This window comes from Leuciscus leuciscus (genome assembly GCF_965113295.1).
Source record: "Leuciscus leuciscus genome assembly, chromosome: 6".
NCBI lineage: Eukaryota > Metazoa > Chordata > Actinopteri > Cypriniformes > Leuciscidae > Leuciscus > Leuciscus leuciscus.
This window is the reverse complement of record NC_138730.1, coordinates 30938103-30963406: the sequence shown is the minus strand read 5'-3', so window position 1 is coordinate 30963406 and position 25304 is coordinate 30938103. Positions and strand designations below refer to the sequence as shown.

The 25304-nt window shown below is 37.2% G+C and overlaps 1 protein-coding gene and 1 long non-coding RNA gene across 2 annotated transcripts in view; both read left to right on the top strand.

The window, feature by feature from the left end:
• brinp2 (bone morphogenetic protein/retinoic acid inducible neural-specific 2) overlaps positions 1-21219 on the top strand; it is a 92030-nt gene extending 70811 nt beyond the window's left edge. Inside the window, exons 7-8 of the mRNA XM_082172628.1 lie at positions 16002-16224; positions 18108-21219. Of these exons, the coding sequence (XP_082028754.1) occupies positions 16002-16224; positions 18108-19227 (1343 nt within the window). The 3' untranslated portion in view covers positions 19228-21219. The remainder of the gene's footprint in view (positions 1-16001; positions 16225-18107) is intronic.
• The window catches only part of LOC309500905, a 197969-nt gene that overhangs the window by 106250 nt on the left and 66415 nt on the right, over positions 1-25304 (top strand). The window lies entirely within an intron of this gene.

Here is a 25304-nt window from a genome sequence, read left to right as displayed (position 1 = left end):
CACAGCGTGTACCTTATGTGCGTGCATCATTCTATCCAACGTTAGGCTACATAACCAATCAAACTTCATCCTTCACTCTCAGAAAAAAAGGTACAAAAGCTGTCACTGGGACGTTAGTACCCTTCAAAAGGGTTCTAATATGTACCATTTAGGTATTAATATGTACACTTTTGGTACCAATATGTACCTTTGAGGGACTAATATGCACTCTTTAGGTACAAAGGTGTACCTTTTGAAAAGGTACCGCCACAGTGACAGCTTTTATACCTTTTTTTCTGAGAGTGTACGTACTTAACTTTAAAGCAGATTTTAGATTGGTTAAAGGGATGGTTCGGAGTAAAATCAACCTAGGGTCCTTTGAACCATGACATCGAGTGTAACAACGAATTATTATTTTTTCCGAAGTGTTGACAACTTAGTGTTAACTAATAATTGTTATGAACTGGTACTACTAACAAAATATTAGTGCATTCCTGGAACTGGGCATCGTTACACTACATCCTTATGCAGGGCCGGCGCGTCCATATAGGCGAACTAGGCAATTGCCTAGAGCGGCACTTTTGTAAGGGCGGCAAAATGTGTGCCAATCGGGAATGAACAATTCACAAAATAGGCTATATGATTTGCTGAGCTGCCGCTGCGCCGCCCCGCGCCGCCCCGCCCCGCCCCCTGCTCTCACGAGTCATGACTCATGACTGAGTGATGGGAAGTTCGGATAATTTTCTGACTCTCTTGTTCGATCTCGTTCATAAAAATGAACGAATCTTTATTTGAGTCATTTCGTTAATTTAAGTGGCTTTAAATGTTACACAGCCAAAATCCCCGATCACATCCACCTATAGTATATGTATATATTTGCTTCCTCTTGGCCTAAAGTGTTCCTGCAACGGGAGTGTTCTCTGGCTAGAGCGCAGAACAGCGGAGTTTGTATGGACAGAAGTGCATACCTGAGCTTGTGTTTTGGGTTAAGCTGCGTTGCTTTGACATTGTGGAAAATATAACAATAGAAACAAAATATAGGCTATTAGCAGGCGCGTCGTTAGACGATGTTTTTTTTATAGCCCCGGATCTCAAAAAATTTAATTTATTGGTAATTATTATTAGGCAAAGTGGCAAGCAGCACGAGTCCACGAGCCGTGAGAGCAGGGCGTGGACAGTAGCGCGAGTGTTAATGAGTGACCTGAATTCAAGTTCAAGCACCGGTTTCAAGTTTCTCACGGATGAACTTCGGGGGCGCGCGCGCCGCACCGGTTTCAAAAAAATAACGCATTCAGCACCGCCGCACAGTCTTCAGTCACACCAGATGTTGTCAGGCTATATGTCAGTAAAACTCAGAAAAACGAACTTACTTACGTCGTGCCAGCCGTTTGCTCGCGGCGCGCACTCTTCAATCACGCAAATGCAGTTTACTGTTTACATCTATGCAAAATTATTCTTGAAAGATTTCTCATTTAAGGCCATTCCTGTTTGGAATATGTGATTGGGCATTGTCAACAATAAGCAGAAACATTTTGCATTTCCATTAGTGTGGATCATTCATTTCAACATTTATCCTCATTCTCATGTTTAAGAATCTGTTATCTGCTTGACAAATAATTTATGCTACTGCCCACTGACATGCTTTTAAAGCTATTGTTATCAAAAAATGTTGGCCTTCAAACACCTTAAAATGCACATATGTAGGTCTGAGAAATCAAAATTTTCTCGGGGGAGCATGCCCCCGAACCCCCCTAACTACCTCACATTTGAATGTGTGTGTCTGTGTGGTAATATGGCCTGGACTGAATTTTTTAACCAGTCTGCCCCCTGCATATAGGCCTAAAATATACATTATTCTCTGTATCGAATCATGTTATCTTGTTACCCAGCCCCTGATGTTTTTGGCTCAGCCCCTGGTGTTTTTAAAACCTAGAAACGCCCCTGGCTATTAGCCTTTTTACCCGTTATTATAAATCTAAATTAATCTCGATTTTAATTTAACTTAATTTCGTTTTTCTTTATTTAAATTTCGTTTTACTTCATTTAAATTTCGTTTTTTCTTTATTTAAATTTAAAATTTAGTTTTTTCTTTATTTAAATGTTTTTTTTTCTTTATTTAAATTTCGTTTTTTCTTTATTTAAATTTTACATTTAGTTTTTTTCTTTATTGAAATTTTGTTTTTCTTTATTGAAATTTTGTTTTTCTTAATTTAAATCTACCCTTTACTGTGTCAGTAATTTGTTAGTCAGAAAAATATAGACTACCTTAAAGCAGTGGCGGTTCTAGACCACAGTAACTGGGGGGGCCAGGCAGGGGCCACTTGTGCCTTTAGGGGGCACACCTTTAACATTCATCTTAACCTATTTTCAGTATTATTTCAAGTCATTTTTCACCATGTCATGCATGACTGCAATCTCTAGAAAAAGCTAATAAATTATATTAGCTAAGCTAATAAAACAATTTCAATTCAAATGAATGTTTCATTATGTTTAATTGTAGTGTGATATAATGATCAATAATAACACATTTTTAGCATCTAAGCACATCTAGGCACTTTTTTACACCTGGGGTGGGCGATATGGCAATAATATCATATCACAATTTTATTTATTTTTTCAGGAAAATCACGATTTTATCACGATTCTTTTTTCATGTTGGTTTTACTATTTTGCATGTGACTGAGCATTACAGCCAAACTAATGTCCCTATTTTAAAAGCAAAGCCTTATAGGTAACAAAATATAGGTAACAAAATATAAAATAAAAAAGAATGGCAGACATTTAGGCCAAAGTGGCGAAAATAAAAATCTTTGTCACTATTTTCTTTGTTATTAAAAATTAAGAACAGAGATACATATTACACATACACAACTTAATATACAAATTAAATAAACATTGCTTTATTTTTTCAGCTATAGGTGTATTTAACAGTAGAATTGAAGAAAGTAATTAAATGAACAAATATGAAAATAAAACACAACAGACTTAAAGTTCTCAGTCAAGAGCAGTGAATGATTTCCTCTGTGTGTTTTGTTGTTTTATTAACATTAAAGGGATAGTTCTCCCCCAAAAAAGTCATAATTTACTCTCTTAAGTTGTTTTAAACCTGAATAAGTTTCTTTCTTCTGTTGAAAATAAACGTTATTTGAAAGAATGTGAGTAACCAAACAGTTGATGTACCCCTGTGACTTCCATAGTAATATTTTTTTCCTACTATGTATGGAAGTCAATGGGGACCAGCAACTGTTTGGTTTTGGGTGAACTGTCTCTTTAAGAACTGCACGCGACGCGTCTAATATACACGCATATGACAAGCAGATTTTAATTTATTTTCTCTGTTTGCTTTCACTTTAGACATAACCAACTTTGTTTGTGTAAACATTGTCTGTATTTGACAGTATTAGCGCAATATAAGACTCAAAAGATAACTTAGTCCAGTAACAGGCTTTTAGTGCATGTGCGCGTCGAGTGTACGCGCTCAGTAAAGCGCATATTTGAACAGCGCATCAGCAGCGAATGACATGTTTAACCGGCAAGGCTTTAAAGCACATGCAAATAATGAACTTTTGTGAACTGCAGTGTCCCGTTCCTCTGCGTTAACATTTGATGTGAATATACGTCGTGCTGCAGTGTAGCCTATAGATGAAGGCACCGCAACTGATAAAATGCGCAGTTGTTTGGTGTGATTTTACGATTCCAAATTTAGGGGGGCCAGAGGGGGGGCGAAGCTTGGTGACACGGGGGCACTGGCCCCCGGCCACCCCCCTAGAACCGCCACTGCCTTAAAGTATTGCTTAATTTAACAGACATGTGTGTGTGCGTTTTATATTGCTAGTGCAGCGTGCGTCAAGTATATAAGCCCTGCCCGCTTGAGGTGCGCCGCTTCCCGCTCGCGGTGTTCTGTAGTTTACTAAAAGTTTATTAATTCTGAACGTGTCGTGTCTCGCGTGTCCATCTACATTGCACCACCAAATGCTACACTGCACTCCCTTGTGAAGTCGATTGGATGAACGGTTCTCGAAATAATCAAAATGCAAACGGACATATAGACACTTAGAGATTCCTGCCTTTTTTAGAGAAGATGTTCAGCACCCTCTCGAAGCTTTGAATATTCGATGTTCATTACTACCGAAGCTTCGAAGCTCAAAAAATGGTATTCGGACCAGCCCTAGGGGCGGCACAAATGTTTTTCGCCTAGAGCGGCAGAAGTGCACGCGCCGGCCCTGTCCTTATGCATCGCTTTCTGCCAGGACTTTTATGTGCTTTTCCCAAACCACTGAAGTGACGTCGACGTCCGGGTTAGCAGTAGCATGAGCCGTCAGGCAAGTGTTATTTAAATAAACTCCTGATGTACTTACAAACTTTCCAGTGCCTCGTTTTATGAGTACAGAACCTATTTGTACTACTGTAGAAGTTTGGTACCATTCTGGGCATTATTAGTGGGGTAATCTGGGGGGGTGTTTGGCTCGATGTCATGGTGCAAAGGACCCTAGGTTGATTTTACTCTGAACCATCCCTTTAATATTAGCTGTCAATCACTCCCACTCCCTTTCACTGCGCTCTGTTGTCACGTGACAGGGAGCTGATTACCACGCGAAATTTAAAAGGCTGATTTGACATTTACTTGACTGACAGGACAGCTGTCTCGGTGGTTGCCTAGCAACATTAAAACCGCAGCGCACTGCTCGTTCTGTGTGATCGGGGCAGTGCTGTGCGCCTCACGTTTTCGAACCTGAAAAACGCGTTTGGTGTGATCGGCTTTCGCTGACAGATTTCTTTTGTACGCCGTCACCTAAAGAGGTGGAACACACCAATGCTGATGGTGAGAATGTTTTTATTTTTTTATTAATTTTAATACATAGCTTATTTAGTATTATGTAGCAATACATGATTAATATCATAATCAATACTTTGCTTGTTTCATTAATGGATGAATCAGCCTTTTTTGAACGAATCTCTTGAATGAATGATTCAATAACAAATACATTTAAGTCACTTGTCGCCACCTAGTGGTGTAACAATGTAATCGATACAATTGTTATTTGAAGCTCCATGTTACTTTCAAAAGGTGCTTTTCTCTTTTTTGATCGCTTCTGTAGACATCAGTGTTTATATCCAAACTATAATCTTTAATTCTAGTTCCAATTCAAGTTCTTCTGAGATAATACAAATATTTGTAACACAGAAATAACAGTAGTTGAATATACTCTCTGGGTCCTTAATTTTTGGTGGGTGCTCCTAAATTTTTGCTAGTGCTCCTAACTTTTTGAAGTTGGGAGCACTAGTGCTACCAAGTAAAAAATTCATTTCGAGCCCTGTGTTGAATTATATATTTGCTTGGATCAATAAAAAAACACTGATATTAGCATTCACACGTGTAGCAATCTTTAGCAGAGCAGGGTAATCACGGGTCATTTGCTTCCTCAAAAGGAAGAAAAGCGAGACAGACTAATTGGAAGTCATATCTGCACTGTGATGATGATCATGATGATGAGTTTAAGTAGACATACATCACTTTCTCTAGGACTCTGAGCAGTCCATTTACTGATATCATTGACTGTTATAAATGAGGGAGATGTGACTCTGTGTGACAGAGCAACGGCAATAGTTAAATATAGAGGAGACTGGGCTAGTTGCCGCACAGAGAAGATGTCATAAGGGCTATATCTCAGTAGCAAGGTTTTTAGTCAAAAGTCTGTTATATGGTTTTGTATTTTAGTTTCAAACACTTAGTTCAAGTTCTCAAATCAGGATTGTTTTAGTAAATCCTGTCCTCCAAAAAAAATTACAATATGATCATATATGATCATACATCATCATCATACATATTTTTGCTGTAAAGGTAATATCGATAATATTGTAAATAAATAAATACAATTATTGTTATTATTTTTATATATTCATTTTAATTTAGATTATTATAAATTTTAACTTGTATTATTATTATTATTTAATTCTGCCCAAACAAAAATGATATCATACTTTTGCTGTAGTTAATATCAGTAAATCAATTAATTATATTATATTAAAATAAATTATAAATAAATAAATGCATGAATACAATTGTCATATATTGAATAATAACTTAATGTATATTATATTGATTTATTACACACATTTTTCCTTTTGGCTTCTTTTTTCTTTTGATCTCAATTGTTTCAGTAAGTAGAAGAAACAGTTTGACAGCATTTATTCATCTGCAATAGCAGTGCAACAAAGCAGAGCAAATAAGCTGACATCAAATGCTCGACTCATCGGAACCTCAGGGGGCCTTGAAAATACACATGCAATAAAATAATTCCCTTTTTTTCTGAGAATATTTCTCAGAGATATAAACACGATTTAATGACCCTGATAGGATTCTCTTTTTTTCTTTTTTTCTATTATGTGCTTCAGTTCATTGTTTTGCTTATGTAAAGGAAGCAACATTCAACCACACACCTGTTCAATTCATAGAGCCATCTGGACTTGTTTGCATTATTCCTAGTGTGCATGTACAATCAAAACTGCGGATCATGTATGAAAAATTACACATGCTGACAGTATGTAAATACATAATATGCATATTAGGCTCATAAGCAGCATGCACACAGTTTTGTTTTCCATTCCTAAATCCTGTGGCAGATCTCCACTTCATTTCTCTGCAATTATTTGTCAAACAGTGAAATCAAGGATTTTCTTGTGTAAAGATACCAGCCGACTGAGCAGATCCGAGTTCTGTTCCTGGATAGCATCAGGGGTCATTGAACTGCTTCCTTTCAAGCGTGTGATGTCACCCCTGCTGTCAGAGCACTAATGTGGGCAGGAGACTGAGCTCCAGTGCCATGCAGACTTCAATTCAGCCCTGAGCCTCAGAAAAGATAAAGGGGGGCAGTCTGACAGAAACATATGATAGAACTGAAATATTTCCTTAGCTATAGGTAATGAAAAAAACTGTAAGCAGCTAAAGCCTTAATCTCGAGGCATCCTTAAAGTAGAGAAAATAACATAAAGTAGCATACCCTATGTGCTTTCCATCTGAAGGCCAGTAGATGACTGGTGATATTTCATAAAGTTAAATTATATATTAGTGTCACGTTATCTTATTCAATTCCTTAGGTGATGTTATTTGAAAATAGCTGCTCTTTCCACTTTAATTCATCTCTCTGCGTGAGTGAAACTTCAAACAGTTACTTCAAATAAGTTGCAGACCACCTAATGCTTTTGTTTTGTTTTTTCTAAATCTTACTGACCTTGCATGGAAGCTGAGAATAATATTTTATAATGAAATTCAGAGGCGTATTGAGAGGGGATAGGGAGTTTATAACTCTCTATGAGTGATGGAATACTGAGTGAGATCTGCTTTTCTCATACAGATGAGCGGAGACACTCTGCAGAACGCCTTTTTTTCTCTCTCTCTCTCTCTTTTCTCTCTTTTTTTTGAGCATGACTAATTGACCATAATCTCTTCTCCAACAAAACCACAAACGATGGACGAATGAACGAAATTGGGCAAGAATACAAATTGTCGTAATTTATTTATTTTATTTTTGCATCTTTATTTATTTATTTTCATCAAATTGTCAGTGAAAGGAGGATCTTTTTTGATTGTCAGTCTCACGGTAGTCTAATAAAATTTTGACCGTCTTTGTGACATGAATATTTAAAAACCTGTTTAAAACCCTGATTTGTGTGACTGCAATTTTCTATCAATAAACCTTAATTAAACATCAAAATTAACTAGACAAAATGTAAGATGATAAAATATATATAGAAGTTGTATTTCGATATATAGATTCATACATTTTATCGTCAGTTTTATTTTATTAAGCGTCTCCTTTCACTGACAATTATTTTAAATAAATATATAATGTTTTTTTTTATGTGTTTGATGCCCAATATTATCATATTTGTATACTGTTTGTGTTTTTGTTAAAGCTGAGCTGAATAACATAACATCAGTAGGGGTTTGCTAATTTGGTGCCAAATGTTGGCTTGTTGTTATTAATAAACTTATATTTAAATTTATTATTAAAGAGGAATATTTGGAGGATAATTTTTTTTCTTTCTTACAATTACTTGGGTAGCTGGGTTCACTGCTGGTCGAGATTTATGAATACAGACAACACTATACAGTTTGTGTAAAATTGAGAAAATGGAATGAGATTATTTACCTGTCTTCCTGCCGTGCTGTAGGAGAGCTCCAAATAATATTATTTCTTATTAATAAGTTGGTAGTGGATGCCAAGTACAGCCAGAGCCCCGCTGAGCCTCAATAATTTGCAACTAAACAGAATCATGCAAACTTATCCTCCAGCCTAGGAAAAAAAACTGCCACTTAACTTTAGTTTCCGAACTCACAAGCATTTATATTTCAAGGAAGTCACACATTGTAATTTCTCCCTCTCTTTAATGATGCGAGCAGTGGCTTGTATGACAGAACAGTCCATCCGGTTTTGATGCATATGCTGCAGCCACACACCGATGCCTGTTTTAGGTTTTAAGGGTTTCATTCATCCTGCTGCCCCATTTAAGTTCAGACCAGGCCTCAGTGCACCTCAAACTCATAATGACACGATGGCCTGATATGCTACTTGGTAATGGACTATTAAGAAAAACAAGCAGCACTATCATTTCTGCTAACTTAGAAGTATGGGGTGATTAAAATGATAATTTTACTTAAACCAAGAATACCCAGGCTGCAATATGGTTATGTACGCTTTTAGAAATCTGTGTCACATTTCCTAGCTTGGCAGATAAATCTTTTAAAATCAACTATAAAAAGACATGCTTACATGTTTAACGGAATTGAGTACTCTTCTGTGGAACCCACAGTAAACATGTTTTTTCTTCTTTCAATCTTTTCCTTTTTTCTCTCTTGTGAGTGTACTTTTACGACTGTGGATATAATTATAAATTTACGTTATGTCGCGCCACAATGCTGGCTGCCTATATTTCACAACATACGAGCGAGCATTTCAAGTGTTTTATGCTCCTCTCCAGACTTTGATTGGCAAAAATTACTGTCTTAGTTAGGATTGATCTCCTTTATGAGATTTTGGAGGCTGAGACCTCAACAACACAGCCTGGCCTTGCTGAAAGCACACACCGGAGTACCATAAGCAGCGATCGCAGTGCACAGCACCAAGACAAAGAGGCTAAAGGCTCTATATTTATGGCTCAGGTTTCAGCAACAGTGTGTGTGAGAGAGAGAGAGAGAGAGAGAGAGGAGTATATTTCAGTGACTGCTTTGGAGCTCTGATGACAGCAGAAGTGGAGGAAACAGTATTTTATCAGAGAAAAGCTCAAGCGACGGTTCATTCTTATTCTAAAAGCTATACAGACTCTTTCAACAGGTTGCCATCTATGAATTATGATAGCATTCCTCGCTTTGCATTTCTTGTTTAGCATGTAAAGAAAGATGTTGCATTGCTCCTTATTTTTCTTTGTTGGACGGGGAAAAAAAATTCCTTGGCGTTTTTATTTTGAACATACCCACAATGGCAAATATATATAAGTGTTGTTGTTTTTTCACAGTTTTAGTCATAGTTTTCATCTTTCAAAGTAAATGTCACATTCATACGTTATAGTCAGGCTAAATTACATCCAATTTTAGTACAGGCTTACAACATTTTGGTGCAAAATGAAACTATAACAACATGTGAAAACTGCCCTTGTACATTGCATTATAAAGATGTACTGATTTAAAAATAAGTAAATATAAAATGAATAATAATAAAAGTAATTTGTTATTATAATTACAGAACAATGAACATACAAGCCACATCATACATGAGAAGGGTTACAGTTTAAATGTAAAAAGCTATAGCCTATTAATGACTGGTGACATGAGTACTCGCATATACATCACTGGCATTTATCAACAGACTGATATCAGTGAATTAGAACAATTTTGACAAACGGACAGCACTACAAATGGTCGACGGTCAGTACCAAGAGCAACGTTGAGACACACCCATTGTCCGTGTTTTAGATGCGCTGCTATGTTTGTCTTCACAACTGGACATACACATTCTGACTAACACGTAGGCCTAACTTGTGGTGCGTTCCATTTGTCCAAGTGCACCAACCTTGACTTCAGAATGCAATATGGCTGCTCAGCGCAGTGAAACAGTAGTCAAATACTGTTTATTAGCACTTCTGTTTGTCTGTACACACAGTAATATCCAACCTCTATTTGTGGACATGATACTTAGGCATTATCTATGCAAAATACCACTTTTTTATGTGTTTGTATTCTGAAAGAGCAAGCACAACAAAGGTTTGCCTGGGCGCGTCCATCTTAGTTTTGCTACCTGTGTACTGGAACGTGGTCACCTCGGGCGTGACATCATTCCCAGCTCTTAATTCCTTCTTCCGAGGTAAACGTAGCATTAGTTCAAGTTCACTTCACCTCATTTTGAGCAGATGCAAGTTGTTTTAATTAGCGTGATTCCCTTTTGTACCATCTTTGTTATTGTGGAAAAAATAAATAAGTTTGTTAACAAAGATTTTGTCAGTGATTTTGCATTTCAGCAGGGTGTGGTTTGCGTGTAACTGGTTTGGGTAAAAATAATGCAGTAATTTCACTGACGAGATTAACATTGTATATACAGTACACAAAACCAACTGTTGTTTGTCAGTAAAGGATGATTCAAAGGCTTGGGCTGATGCCTAGAAATGTAACAACACATACATATGTGGTTGTCATTGGAATGTGTTAAATCGGTGAGTCCATGAAAATCTGTCATTGTCTGATTGCCAGGCTTATTTTACTACCTCGGTTCCTTCGACAGACTTGAAACGGTGTCTTGTTCATGTCATAAATGTCTTCTTCTGCAATTACAGGGAAAACTCAATTCTGCATTAATGTTCAGGGAAAAAATGTGCCCGGTTGACTGATTAACAGAGCAAATGTCCTTCATTTCGTTCTAACACTGCGAGAAATGTCTAATCAGGACCCTGTCACTAGTCAGTATCTCCAGGCGAGCCGTAATTCAGCCATCCCGCTGTTACCTGTGCTTTGATCAATCTGTGAATTATGCCCTGTCCTCTGGGAGCCACCACATTTTTACCGGCTTTAAAATCAGATTCCACTTGGAGATATAAAAGACGTATAGAGGCCAGGCGGCACTGTTTGTTCTGGAGGGTGTCCGGTAAAGATAACAAGAACGCTTCCTCCCATGAAGAGCGAAAAGCGCTCATTTGAATATATTATACAGGTGTCCTGCTTTCTCATGGAGAAAGAAAAAAAAATCCAAGCAATAATAAGCTGAAGGGCAGAAGGTACATCCTTGGATCTGTCTTCTCTGTCCTGACTTAACAGTTTCATTTATTTTTAAACAGTTTTTTCAAACGACTGTAAACTAATTCCATACAACTTGTATTTTTCTTTGCACAAAATGCAACTTCTGTGGAGTTTGGAGCTGATTATTATGTTTCTCTCTATTTAGATGCAAAACAGTTCATTACAGCTATAATGAATTTGCAAGCCCTATTTGCATCTGATGAAAAAAATGTATGAGGCCGTTTTAGGTAATTTCAACAATATCGCCCGCATCTGCTTTCAGCCTGATATCAGAAGTTTTAAGTTCCTCAGTGCGTCTACTTGAGAATAGTTTGCACCGCACTGATGGTTTGCTTATAATTACAAAACTAAATCAGGCCATACCTGCAGGGACGCTTGGCATGGTTAGACAGCTGTCTTACGCTCAAAAAAAGGCAGATCACTGGAGCTTTATGCACAAACTGAACACATTTAGCTGAAGTCTAAGAGGCACTTTGAAACTGAATATCTAAAATAAAGGAGAACGTAAATAGTTGCACTGGGTTTGTGTACTACAACTAGAGGTAAAGAGTTTTCATTTCAAATAAATCGTGGCTGTCTAAGAAAAACTTTGTTGGAGATCTGATAGTTTCGCTGTCTTTGAGCCAAGTTAGATTTTCCCTGTGAAATTACTATAGGGGAGACCGTGGCTAGTTGTCATACTTTTTTTACTCCAGTGAATATTTCTCTGGGTGTGTTTATTTTTGATAGTCAATTTCTATGTAGGCTCATAATTTAAAATCATTTCCACTGTTGATTTTACCTTTTGCTTTAAAATACAGTTCATTTCACCTTTTGCCAAATGGGGCAAGTTGTCCCAATGAAACATGGCATTTAAACAGCCGATTAAAGCACAATTTAAACTGTTAAACAATTATGAAACACAAAACAATGCAAATGTAAAAGGTAACAAAATAATTGGATTTGTTACTGAAAACCTTAGTTCCTGAGATACAATCCTTGTCAACTTCCCCGGGTTCCTCTATTTATTCATTTTTTGTTGTTATATTATTAATTTATTGGTTCAGTTATTAAATCGTTTGATTGTTTGTTATAACAACTCTGGCATATTCTTTCTTATCTTGACATTATGGCCATTCTCAGTGATGATACTTTGTGATAGTTTTGTAGTTGACAGTCTATAGTTACATCAGCAGACAGCATTGATTCCTATTCCTCCAGCTGTCTTTGTAGTTTTTAAAGTCCATACCATGTGGAGATGCAACACAGGATGCAATATAAGAAATAACTGTAAGATAAAGTGTAAATGTCAAGTTTTCTCCTCCGTGATCCAACGAAAGGGTTGTTGTTTTTACAGGATAAACTCACCATGTACACACAACTACCTTTTCTATTAAAGGGACCTAATTCTGTACAAACACATTTGAGAATTGTCACCTGTACCAGCGGTCTGGCCTGCGCTACATCTGCATGAGGAATCAGTGTTATGTGTGTCTTTAAGTGAAAGTCAAAATTTTCAATGTAGTCCATTTTTTTTAACCATTATATAATGAGCATGAATGCGGTTTAGTTCTTGAATGTGCATAGCCAGCAGTAAGTTCCCATCTCTCCTTGTTCATAGAAATTCGAGGTACTAATGTACAAAATGAGAATGTGTTTTGAGGAAAATAACCTCATCATTCCAGCTGACATTTTTAGGAAGGGCTAAATAGTCCATAAATTTGAACATATAGTCATAAATGCCAGAATATGGCAGAAAAGGGAAGAAAAGTTCAAAATGTAAATGTGCCACTGTGAATAATGAGATCTCCAGCAGAATATGGGCAAGAAGGAGACAAAGAGATGGGGAAAAGATGAGAGAGAGAGAGAGAGAGAGAGAGATTGAGAGATTCGACTGTAGGAAGGCAAAAGAAGGTAGAGTGAGAAAGAGAGGGAGGGAGTGAGAAAATCTAATAAAAGCACTGCTGCATATGGCTACATTTTATGCCGTTGTGTGGGAATGGGATGATCAGGTACAGAACGAACCGCTATGGTTTTATTGGGTTGCATTATAGCATACCACAACCCTGATCTCAGCCCCTGTAGGCTTATGTTTGGAATATACATGTACATATTAAATGCTTGCTTTTTTATCATGTAATGAAAGCAAGTGTGCTACAGATCAGATTCATGAAGCGATAAAGCATCTGTGCAGATGTAAGATTAATCTGAATACAATAACTGTAAAATGAAATGATATTGAGCTCATTCAGTCAAGGAACACAAAGCCTTCTTTCTAACTAAATGACCAAACTGAATCATTTGTTTTTAATAAGAATATTGATATCACTTATCAGATAATGGTGCAACATGCAATAACTAAAAAAGCAAAATACTGTAATAATTTTTTTAAATGAATAAATAAATTTTTAATGGTACCTATTATGCAAAATTCACGTTTACATGGTGTAACATAAATGTGTGTCGGCAGTATGTGTACACAACCACCGTATAATCGTAAAATTCCATCCACTCCATTTTAATCCCCATAAATCATAAGCAGTGTCTGTATCTATAGTATTTGCTAATTGGCTCATATAGTGTCACGTTAACAATCCCTGTTTCTCACAAAATCATATGAATGTTATTTGTTTGTTTATATGCAATGTGACGTCAACGAGTACCAACGGGTTTGAAGGTCCAAATTGCAGTTTCAGTGTAGCTTCAAAGGGCTCTACACGATCCCAACCGAGGAATAAGGGTCTTATCAGTCATTTAAAAAAATAGCACTAGCTTTGGGATGCGCGTCCAGGACTTCACACATTACGTAGTCACGTTGGAAAGGTCACGCGTGACGTAGGCTGAAGACCTGACCCAGTGTTTACAAAGAGAAAACTCCATCTCATTTTCTCCTCCAACTTCAAAATCGTTCGACATCGTTGTTTTACCTTTTTTTGACTTAGTCTTTGCACATTCGCTTTGTAAACACTGGGTCGATACTTCCGCCTACGTCATGCGTGACCTTTTCAACGTGACTACGAAATGCGTGAAGTTGTGGATGCGCATGAGTGAGTATATTATCAGGAAAACTAGAATAAATTGTTGCGCTCTAAATTGACAAAAAAAAAAAAATTCTTCAGGTGCGTAGAGCCGCAGGAATTTGGAAAAAGAGCAAGAAGGTGGCTGGCTGTACACCGGATTCAGTACAGACTACAGAAGTCTAATGCCTCGTTTTTTTTTTTTTTTTTTTTTTTTTTTGCATCATGTAAAAAGTGCAAATCTAAAGTGAATTAAAAACAACAGGTGCACTGAAGATAGCAATGGGATGAAATGTTTGCTCCTGTTCCTTTGAGTAAATTATCAGGAAATTTAAATTCTGAAGTGAACTAATCCTTTCAAGCATTCAAGAAAAAAATCTATTCTTATAAAAGCTACTAAAATTATTCAATCAAGAGCAGTGAGTGATTTTGTTTTTCTTTTGTTGTTTGATTCATATACAGTACCTACTGCTATATATGCTGTTAATATTACACTGCTTTCACTGTAATACACAGATCTAATATACACATGTGATTTTGACATAACCTTGTGTGCATTTGACAGTTTAAGCGTAATAAGACGTGACAGAGAAGTTTAAAGGGATAGTTTGCCAATTTATTTTAATTTTGTCCTTACTCACCCTCAAGTTGTTCCAAACCAGTATGAGTTTATTTCTTCTGTTGAACACAAAATAAGATTTTAAAGAATAAAGAAGACAGTATTTTAAGGAATGTTGGTAACCAGACAGTTGACAGCACCCATTGACTTCCAAAGTAGAAAAAAAATACTATGGAAGTCAATGGGTGCCGTCAACTGTCTAGTTAACTGTCACTCATTTATCATTATTAGTTTTATATAACCAACATCAAATTAGCAAACAACATGATTATGCACTGCCAGACCACCCTGTTAATTGTAATGCAATTATGTTGTGACACTGGTCATTGTAAGCTTTTCTTCTGCTGTCAGAGTCAAACAGACACACATGCACAGACAAAATGATAGGGAAGAGAAGAAAAACGGAGCTTAAACTGAGCTTAACTGACAGTCTAAGCCAATGCTAATGTTATCTCTGTGATTTAGTCTTGTGTGTGGGAGCCTATGGGCTCAGCGCTCGCGGGATCATTGCACATTGTAATGCCCTGTGACACCAATGGAGCTATTTCTGCATGGCCTTACAATGAAAAAGTGAGGGATAGGGGTTCGTTTCCTCAGAGCTGCGCAAATGTCTTAATTTCTCTCCATTTTTGAGGGATGCTCATGTCTTAAGTGGCCCAAATGCATTTCTAGATAACTCGAATTTGATCATTCTGCTAATATTTCACTGTTTACAGCTTGTACAATGGATGGAAGGTGTTGGGAAATTCTGTTAAGAATTATGAGTTTTTCATCTAAACTGTCTGTGCTGAAGACAGATTAGCTTGTCCTTATTTCAAGTAGTGATCAATCAGCAGTGCACAGTGATTGTCAAAAGTTTTAATAAAACCTCACTTTGTATTGCTGCTATATAGTTTGGTGATACGTTGGCGAGTCAAGTGATTAACGTTTTTGTCTCTGCTGTTTTTTCCCTAACAACACCCACAATGAGTCGCTCGATAACTCATGCATTCATATCATGAGCCATTTCATGTCCTCTTATTGAAGCTCATAACAGCTCAATATAGTTTATTCACCTTCTCCAAGGTTTCACAGTAATAATAACCATAATAACATTTCTCGCTCTCCTTCTGTTTTTCAGATGAGTTCAAGGCCTTTCTCAAGAAATTGCCAACAGATCATTTTTTAAACACCTCTGCCATCTTAAAGTTCTGGACGTCAGATCTGGTCCTGCAGAGACGTTATGGTCTCCTGGAGGCGAGCACTAAAGTGGTGCTGGGAAAAGCCATCAAGATAGTGCGCAAACTCTTCGCTCTCAGCAAGCGCTGTCCTACACAGCCAAAGATCAGTCTGCCTAGAGAAAGGTACAAGGCCATATGATCTTTTGTTGTTGGTGTTTTTGCAAATCATGTAAGGTAGCATGTGCAATGTGGATTTTAGAAAGCATCAATTAAACAGATAGCTGGAACAACATGAGGGTGAGCAAATTATGTTTTTTTTGTGTTTTTTTAATACGTTTTTTTTTTTAGCTTACTTTAGCATTCAAACATTTGTCTTTGTGTTTCTGTGTCTATAAGACAGTTGGCTGTTTCACTCTCAGTACATACAACATTGTGTGGCTTATTTAGACTATGGCTTTTTGGCTATCAATTATTTTTGATTATGCAAAGAAAAAGTTGCTGGATATTTGTGGGGAAAAACAAAGAGAGATGAGAAATAAGGCTGGATGATATTAAAGTGAGTGAACGTTATGCCTCGTGGTGCCTGCATAGAGTGAACATTTCTGAAGAGTGGTCAGCGTGCACACACTATAATCAAGAGCTCCACGCGAGGGACAGGTTGTAGTTAGCATCCTTCAACTTGAAGACTTTCACTTGTCACATGTAACACTGCACAAGGAAAAACACACTAGAATTAACCCAAACTGAGAGTGGAATCATTTTTGTTGCTTCATTAGTTTCATAAAGAAAAGTTTTATTACCCTAGAATGCCATTTTTGGAGGTTTTTCAATAAAAAAAAAAAATGGCTTGATATTCCATGTGTTTCTTATAAATCTTGAATGTGAGCCTCTGTAATGTCACTTACATATTTGTTGGTCACACGTTAAAAAAAAAAAAAAAACTTTTAAAAAGACAAATGACAGTCTTTATTCTATTCTATTCTAATTCTATTCTTTTGATTAAAAAAAAAGTGATTTCATCACTTAATACATACAATAGTCAAAAGATGCCATTACTCTGAAAAAGATAAAATCAGGATGTCTTTTCTTTCAAAAAAAATAAACCAGGTCATTTTGATCCCCTTGTATTCGTAGTTTTTTTTAATTTTTTTATGAAGTCTAGGGTTAATTGAATGACAAACAGTCAGCTATGTAAGTTTGATGTTCCCCAAAAAAAGTTTAAGAACTTCAATGCAATGTCTGGCCAAGTCTGAGATGGTCACAATTAGTAATTTCAGAAATGCAGTTCTATTTGTTTGAGTTTTTCTCTTTTAACATACAATTAATTTTTGTAGAGATATTTCTCACCAAAATAGAAGATTCAACCAGTACTTAATTATTGAACCAAGATGCAGTTCTCTGAGTCAACATGAATAAATGAGCACTTCCTAGTGGTTTATTTACCGCCTGAATTGCATCTTGATATCAAATGCTCTCATGAAAAAGAAGACCATGTTACATTAGTGGATTTATAAGATCATTAATAAACTCGAGAGTCCAGGACAAAAGGAAGGCCAGATGAAATGAAATCCCACAGGGAGGCAGCCGACAGAAAGGGCATGTGATGTGAGAAATGTTATTTATCTATGCATGGCATTAAGTATGCGTCAACAGTTGTGAAGTGAGTTGGAAGATAATGAAGAGCATTTATTTAAGTGAATTGTCTCTCACTAAATTGGATAGAAAAGAATGAAAAGAATGTGCCATCTCCTCACACACATCCCCAAAGGCTTTTAAGACTCACTTCCTCTACTAGTTAAGAACAATTTGCATTTGTCAAAGAACAGGCCATCAGCACTCAATTAATATTCGTATCAATCAGCAAGAGGAAATGAATGCCTCATTTACCACAAAGAAAATAAGGCTGATGTCAAGTTCTGACTGAACAATTTTAACATGTTAGCTGAACAATTTTTCATGGCAACGAAGCCCAGAAATCTTTCGATTTTATCTCCATTTAGTAAATCCTAGCCTGTCATTTTTTCAGGAACTAATCTTGTCTGTAATTATTACCTTCTCTCTTGCAGACCTCTGGGTTTTTGGCTCAACAAAGCCCAGTCTCTGTTGTATTGCAGCGAGCATGGTGTGCACGGCACTTTCTCTGAGGAACTGCAGGGCTGCATCTGTGCCACAGAGCAACGTGCCGTCTGCCAGGGCTCCGTGCCATGTAGGGTGGGTGAGGGGACCCTCTGCTTGTCCTGCGCCCCGGACAACATCACCCGCTGTGGCACATGCCTCCCAGGCAGCATCCTCCATATGGGCTTCTGCCGCCCCAACATCGCCAACTCTTTGGACCACTACATCAACTTTGACTTTGACATGCCAGACACAGAGATGCGTTACCTTCTCCAAAGGCTCGATAGCCGCATGGAGGTCCATGCCATCTACATAAGCAATGACGTGCGCCTGGGCAGCTGGTTCAACCCGGCGTGGAGGAAGCGCATGCTGCTCACCCTCAAGAGCAACAAGAACAAGTCCAACCTCATCCACATGCTGATGGGGATCTCTTTCCAGATCTGTTCCACCAAGAACAGCACGCTGGAACCCGTGCCTGCTATCTATGTCAACCCCTTCGGGGGCAGCCACTCCGAGAGCTGGTTTATGCCCGTCAACCAGCAGGACTTCCCAGACTGGGAAAGAACTAAATTGGATGCCTCACTCCAGTGCTATAACTGGACCCTCGCTCTTGGCAGCAAGTGGAAGTCCTTCTTCGAAACGGTGCACATTTACCTGCGCAGTCGCATCATCACTGATGATCCTGCCGTCAATGAGACACTTTTTTACGAGCCGCTGGACCTGGATGACCACTCGGCCAACCTGGGCTACATGAAAATCAACAGTCTGAAGGTCTTTGGCTACAGCATGCACTTTGATCCAGAGGGTATCAAGGACCTGATCCTGCAGTTGGACTACCCGTACACGCAGGGATCCCAGGATGCGGCCTTCCTAATGCTTCTGGAGATGAGGGACCGCATCAACCGGCTCTCTCCACCGGGAGCCCAGCAGCTGGACCTCTTCTCCTGCCTGCTGAGGCACAGGCTCAAGCTTTCGTCCAGCGAGGTGGTGCGAATACGGGAAGCACTCCAGAGTTTTAACACCAAGCTCCCCAACTCCACAGAGCCAGAACTCAGCCAGCTGTGCAGTTAGTTCAAATGAGCCTCTGTTGTTCATTTGTGCCTGCCAGTGAGAATGTATTTGTAAATGTGATGAGAGAGAAAGGGAAAATAAATTTATTGTCAGTGTACATGTAAATGTTTGTGGATGAGATTGTCTTTGAACCCTCTTCCTTTGGGCAGCAATTGTAAGAAGCAGAATTTTTGATTGTAACCGAGATAGGAGCATACCATGCGGAAGCCGTACGTTGCCAGAATATTCCCTTGCTGGGAAAACCTTGTTGGATCTAGCCTACAGTCAAACCCACATAGTGTCTTTGAATAAGGGTTCCTTTTGAGACTATGAGGGTTTTTCCTAAGTGGACTACCTATGAACCTTGAAAAAGAACATTTTAAGTCAGAATATATACCTACGGTTTCTTAGCACATATGTGCGGGTGCTGTAGTTATTCTTGGTGATGTCATTGTTCGAGATGAGAATCAACAATAAGAAGTCTATTCTGATGTAAAGTATCGGAGCACAGTGGTCCAACAGTTATAACAATCAGCAAAGATTCAAATTCGTGCTTTTCTATTCTATCTGGAGTTACAAATCCTGTATTGTGAGATATCTGTATTTAATGTGGGACTGAATTGCCAGAATGTTGGATATAAATTCCTTTGTATTCAGAGATATGGCTAAACCAAAAGGTAAACATGAAAGCAAACTGAATGGCTAAATTTCATTACAGGTTTTTTAATGTTTATTGAAATCTCTTTTGAGAAGGCAACCTTAAAGTTATGGTATACGCTTACAATATTGTTTTGAAAAGGTTTGTTGGCCGCTTTGTAAATACTGCTCATCTCATTCAAAACGTGAAAAGCTTCACATTGCTTCTTGGATATATACTGATAAACACCCGTATTGGTACTTTTTGAAAGTGCAAAGACCAAAAAAAAAAAAACACACACACACACACACACACACACACACATTTCACCACAAAACAATTGCCTTATGAAGTGAAGTCTCTGTTCTGATATCAAAGCACACTTGGCTGTATGTCTCTCGCATTAAGAAAACAGCAGGAAACACTTTTTTTCTTTTTTCCTCTGTAAATGTCCATTTTTAATTGAAGTATTGTATGAGGAGTGCATTACGTGTCATCTATGTGCAAATACAGAGTTACATTTACGTCACCTGATTCAATAGCTTTGTTGGTTTAACTACATTTCCCTGCTTTTCTGTTAGACATATTAGTCACATAGACATGATGTGACGAGGCGTAACTGTAATACATGAATTCATTTTGTTTATCTCTACATCTAGAGGCAATTATTTCCACTCAGCATTGAATAACTGTACATGTACTGCTTAAGTGTTCTTGATTAAGTTGCTTGGGTTGTAGAATTTGTCAACACAAACAGCCACAGAATTACAGCCTTTGACAACACAGAGCATTTATTACTGCTTTTTATATAAAACTGGAATGTGTGGAAATGTCTGTGAAAATTGCATATATGCATCAACATAAAAAAAGATCAGTTTTCTGTCAAGATAAGATGGATCGCTCAATATATGAGGAGCAACTTTTACAGTGCGAGGTAAAAAAAAACAGAATAAAAAAGTGCAATTTATGCTGTTGTCATGGAGAGCTATAGGACCTTCACATAGTCTTTCACGATATATATATGTGACTCAACTGCAAAGGGGGAAAACATTCTCACTAAATTCAGAAGATGGAAATCACAGGGAGTCTGTAAATATGAGTTGTTTATCTTAATGTCTAAGACAGGAATCGGTTTTCACCCTTCAACAAATTGTCAAGACAGTGAAGGACGTCCAATCAATCACAACAGCCCTATGTAAACTGGCATAGCCTCCCTTTTGAGAAGGCATAAACTATCTGAATATTTCTGTATTTCATGATTTATTATGACTAAACTGCCTGAATTTACAATGTTTTTTTTTTTTGTTTTTTTTTGACACTTTATAATAACTTTCATGAATTAAGTCATAAATAAAATATTTACATACTTTACACTACTGTTCAAAAGTGTGGGGTTGGTAAGATTTTTTTTTTATGTTTTTAAAAGTCTCCTTTGATCACCAAGGCTGCATTTATTTGGTCAAAAATACAGAAAAAAACTGTAATGTGAAATATTATTACAAACTCTTTTCTGTTTTATTATATATATTTTTTTAATGTAATTTATTTCTGTGATGGCAAGGCTGAATTTTCAGCATCAATTACTCCAGCCTTCAGTGTCACATGATCCTTCAGAAATCATTTTAATATGCTGATTTGATGCTGAAAATCTTATTATCAATGTTGAAAAAGTTGTGCTGCTTAATATTTTGTGGAAACTGTGATACTTTTTTCAGGATTCAACAGCATTTATTTGAAATGTAACATTGTAAATATCTTTACTGTCACTATCAAATTAATGTGTACTTGCTTAATAAAGGTATTAATTTATAAAAAAAAAAAAAAACTGTTATTGACCCCAAACTTCTGAAGTGTAGTGTATATATAAAGTTATAAATATTACATTAATTTGTACAATAATCAGTATTAACTAGTTATCTTTGAAGCATATGATGTACTGCTTAAAAATTGATGATATAAAAAGTTATTAAATAGTGTCACCTTTTTATCTCATGGATATGTGAGATATAAATCTTGGGTTAATATCTCACTGTTTTGTACTTGGAGTTTAGAGATTGAAGTTTTTTTTTTTTTTATCCTACAATCTAATATATTTCTGATTAAAATAGCTCCAGCCGTCATGGTTTCATTCTTGTTTATGTGCACAGTTGACTGAGAAAGCTATTAGATTTTTCTGTGCAAAGGCATGAGATGAAAATAATTTACCATGGCTCTAACCATCTACTGAATGTATGTTTTGTAATACACTCATTTCAAAGTGAACGTACCTATATGTCTAATCCAGCCATCTTTTGGATTCCAGTTTTACTATTTGTTTTCCATTAGCAAATTTGATGTTAACATGCACATTTATCATCAACACAGGTCTCAGATTCTTTACTGTAACAGTTACAAGCAGCCTTGGGGTTTTTTATTTTTTGTTGTTTTTTTTATTTTTTATTTTTTTGTTGTTGTTGTTGTTTTTTGCTCCTCAGATGCAAACGATTCTGCTTTTCTAGAAACATGTAAAATGTGACCTACTTTCAGGCTTTCTCTGCACGCCGAAATAAAATGGGAGGTTTTTCAGAAAAACGTTTGAAAAACAATCCTCATTAGCATTCTTTGAAGAAAAAAATCAACACAGTAATGCTGTAGGAAAGAGGCAAAAAACAATTATTTGTTGTGAAATCATTGCATTAATTAATTTCAGCCTGTAGTTATTTACTTAGCATGCTCTGAAAGAAAATGGCATGTTGTCAAGCGAATACAACTCCTGGAGTTTGAGGTATCCGTTGGCGTCATACTAGTCGCTGAGTCAACTTAAAACACATCTGAATGCTATTTCAGGACATTTCAGCTCTGTTCTTGATTCTGTTTGCAGTCAATTTACCCCATCCCATCTTTAAACTACACTTCTGTGCTGCAGGTAGTCAGACAGCTTTACCATGCTGTAAACATCAAGTGACTGAAATTGTATCTCGGCCATTTCATAAACCGTGGTGATGAATTTATTATGCCTGTACATCCAGCAATTCATGAATAATGTTCAAATAAGATTTAATCTCAGAGGGGTCAGTCCAGAATCCTGCCTTTAGCCTCCATGCATTGCCATAGTGGGATGTTTTTTGTTTTGTTTTTGAAAGAGAGGTATCAATGTCCAGAACCAAAGTGCTGAATGTAAATAGTTTGACTGCATCCATTTCTATGAGAGACAATATAGCTCAGTTACGAGTGTGAGATGCCAGCATGAAATATTGCAGAGAGGATTCTGTATTTGGCGAATGATTCTCTACAGAGTCAGATATGGGCGGTGTGGCCGTGAAATTAAACATAATCTTTATACTCTTAATATCATTTCTCTCTCTCTCTCTCTCTCTCTCTCTCTCTCACTCTCTCAATGTTTTAACAAGATGTAAATGTTCTTATATGAATTATAAAAGGAAGAAGCAATCTTTTCCCCGCATGGAGTCTCTAAATAAATGCTTAACTGGGTAAGTGCCATATCCTTTCTGCCATGAAGAGCTTACTCTTTGAACTATTATACAGCAACAGACGACCATTAAAATATTGAATTTAGCCTGTGCACTGTTTTCCATGGCACCAATCATTTACTTTTATAGAGATGTTTGCTACATCAATTTGAAGGCCAAATTTTATTAGGTTTCTAGAACCGCAGTTTTATTTTAAGTAAAGGTCTGTGGTTTAGAGGGTTGTCCCTTATTCAGAATTGAATTCAGAATGCCTTTAAAACTGTAATTCCTGAGTTTGATTTTCAATGGAATGTAGCTCTATTATGCAATGTATAGATTTGCAACGTATATACATTTTTGCAAAACTCCAAAAAAACGTACCTATATACAATTCACTGCAGAACCCAGCTGAAATGACTACTGATGGCAGTAAAACACCGACAACTTTTATTCCTTTTCAGGCAAATAATGATTACAGGGGCATTATAATCGATTACTAGACTTATTTTCGCACAGTTCCTTTCACAATAGTACTGTAGCTTATGTTATGACCTCACAACACTTTTACCCATAGCACATGATTTGTAAACTAATTCATGTTGGCATCACATAACTAGCTCCATGATACACCTTTTCTGGTGTAAGAAACTTGCTTGTTAGCTCGCCTGGTACTACATTGCACTTGCAATGTGCAGCGCTCAGGTATGAGTCCCGTGAAACACAAAAGAGCTCAAAGACTTATAGAAGCTAGCTAAAATGGCGTGGTTACTTCAGCAAATGCATTTTTATCTCAATTTTGCTTTTGTTAATGCTATTGGTTCGGATTAGAGTAAGGATCAGTGTATGCCAGGCGTGTCCAATCCTGCTCCTGGAGGGCCACTGTCCTGTAAATTTCATCTCCAACCCCAATTAAACATACCTGAACCAGCTATTAAGGTATCCGAAATATTATAGTAGGTATGTCAAGTCACCTTCATAGTGCTTTTAACAATATAGATTGTTTCAAAGCAGCTTTACAGTGATAATAGGAAATTAAAGTAACAGAGATTGTTTTGGCTTTAGAGCATTTTCACATTTGGCTCCAAAACTCTGGAATAGTCTTCCTGATACTGTTCGTTGCTCAGACTCGCTCTCCCAGTTTAAAACTAGATTAAAGTCGCATCTCTTCAGCCAGGCATTCATATAATCCTACAGTTCAAACTACAATCCGGCCTCTAGCTCATAAATGCCAGAGGAGAACTGGCCCCCGACTGAGCCTGGGTTCTCCCAAGGTTTTTTTTCTCCATTAGGTCACCTGATGGAGTTTTAGGACACCATTAGGTCACTTGATGGAGTTTTTCGGTTCCTTGCCACTGTTGCCTTTGGCTTGCTCAGTTGGGGATATTTTGGGGATATTTAATTTAATTTTATCAATCAATAAATTCCTCTTGAAACAAACTTTGTTGTATTATTTTAATTTAATACTGTGAAGCTACTTTGATACAATCTGTATTGTGAAAAGCGCTATACAAATAAACTTGACTTGACTTTACAGCAGCTCTAGAATAAAGTTATTGTCCAGCTAAAGTTAGTTTTGATTGATTCACTTCCATTGCAAAGATCATTAGTTGTTAACTTAGGGGCCACAACACGACACCGTTCTAACAGAAAACCCTTAACGCGCTCCGTCCCGCTCATTCGCACAACAACACTGCCTGGTGGCTCGAGAACGCAAACCCTGAAATAGGTTCCAAGGTGCAAGCCTTGAAAAGAATTGAAAAAAGTTTATCTCTGCGCAAACTTCAAAAACGCAAACCTGTGAAAACGCTGACAGCGGGCACATGCATATTACGTGTTTAGTCTATAGGTATGCGCTTTTGAATATATATGTGCACAGGTGTGTAGTCTTTCTTTACAAATTGACCAGAAAAAATTTCTTGTCTGGCCTTAAAAAATTTTAATACAGAATTATTTATCACTTCCGCGTAGCCATGTGAACTGGAATTATTTTGACAACGTTTTATCTGTACAGA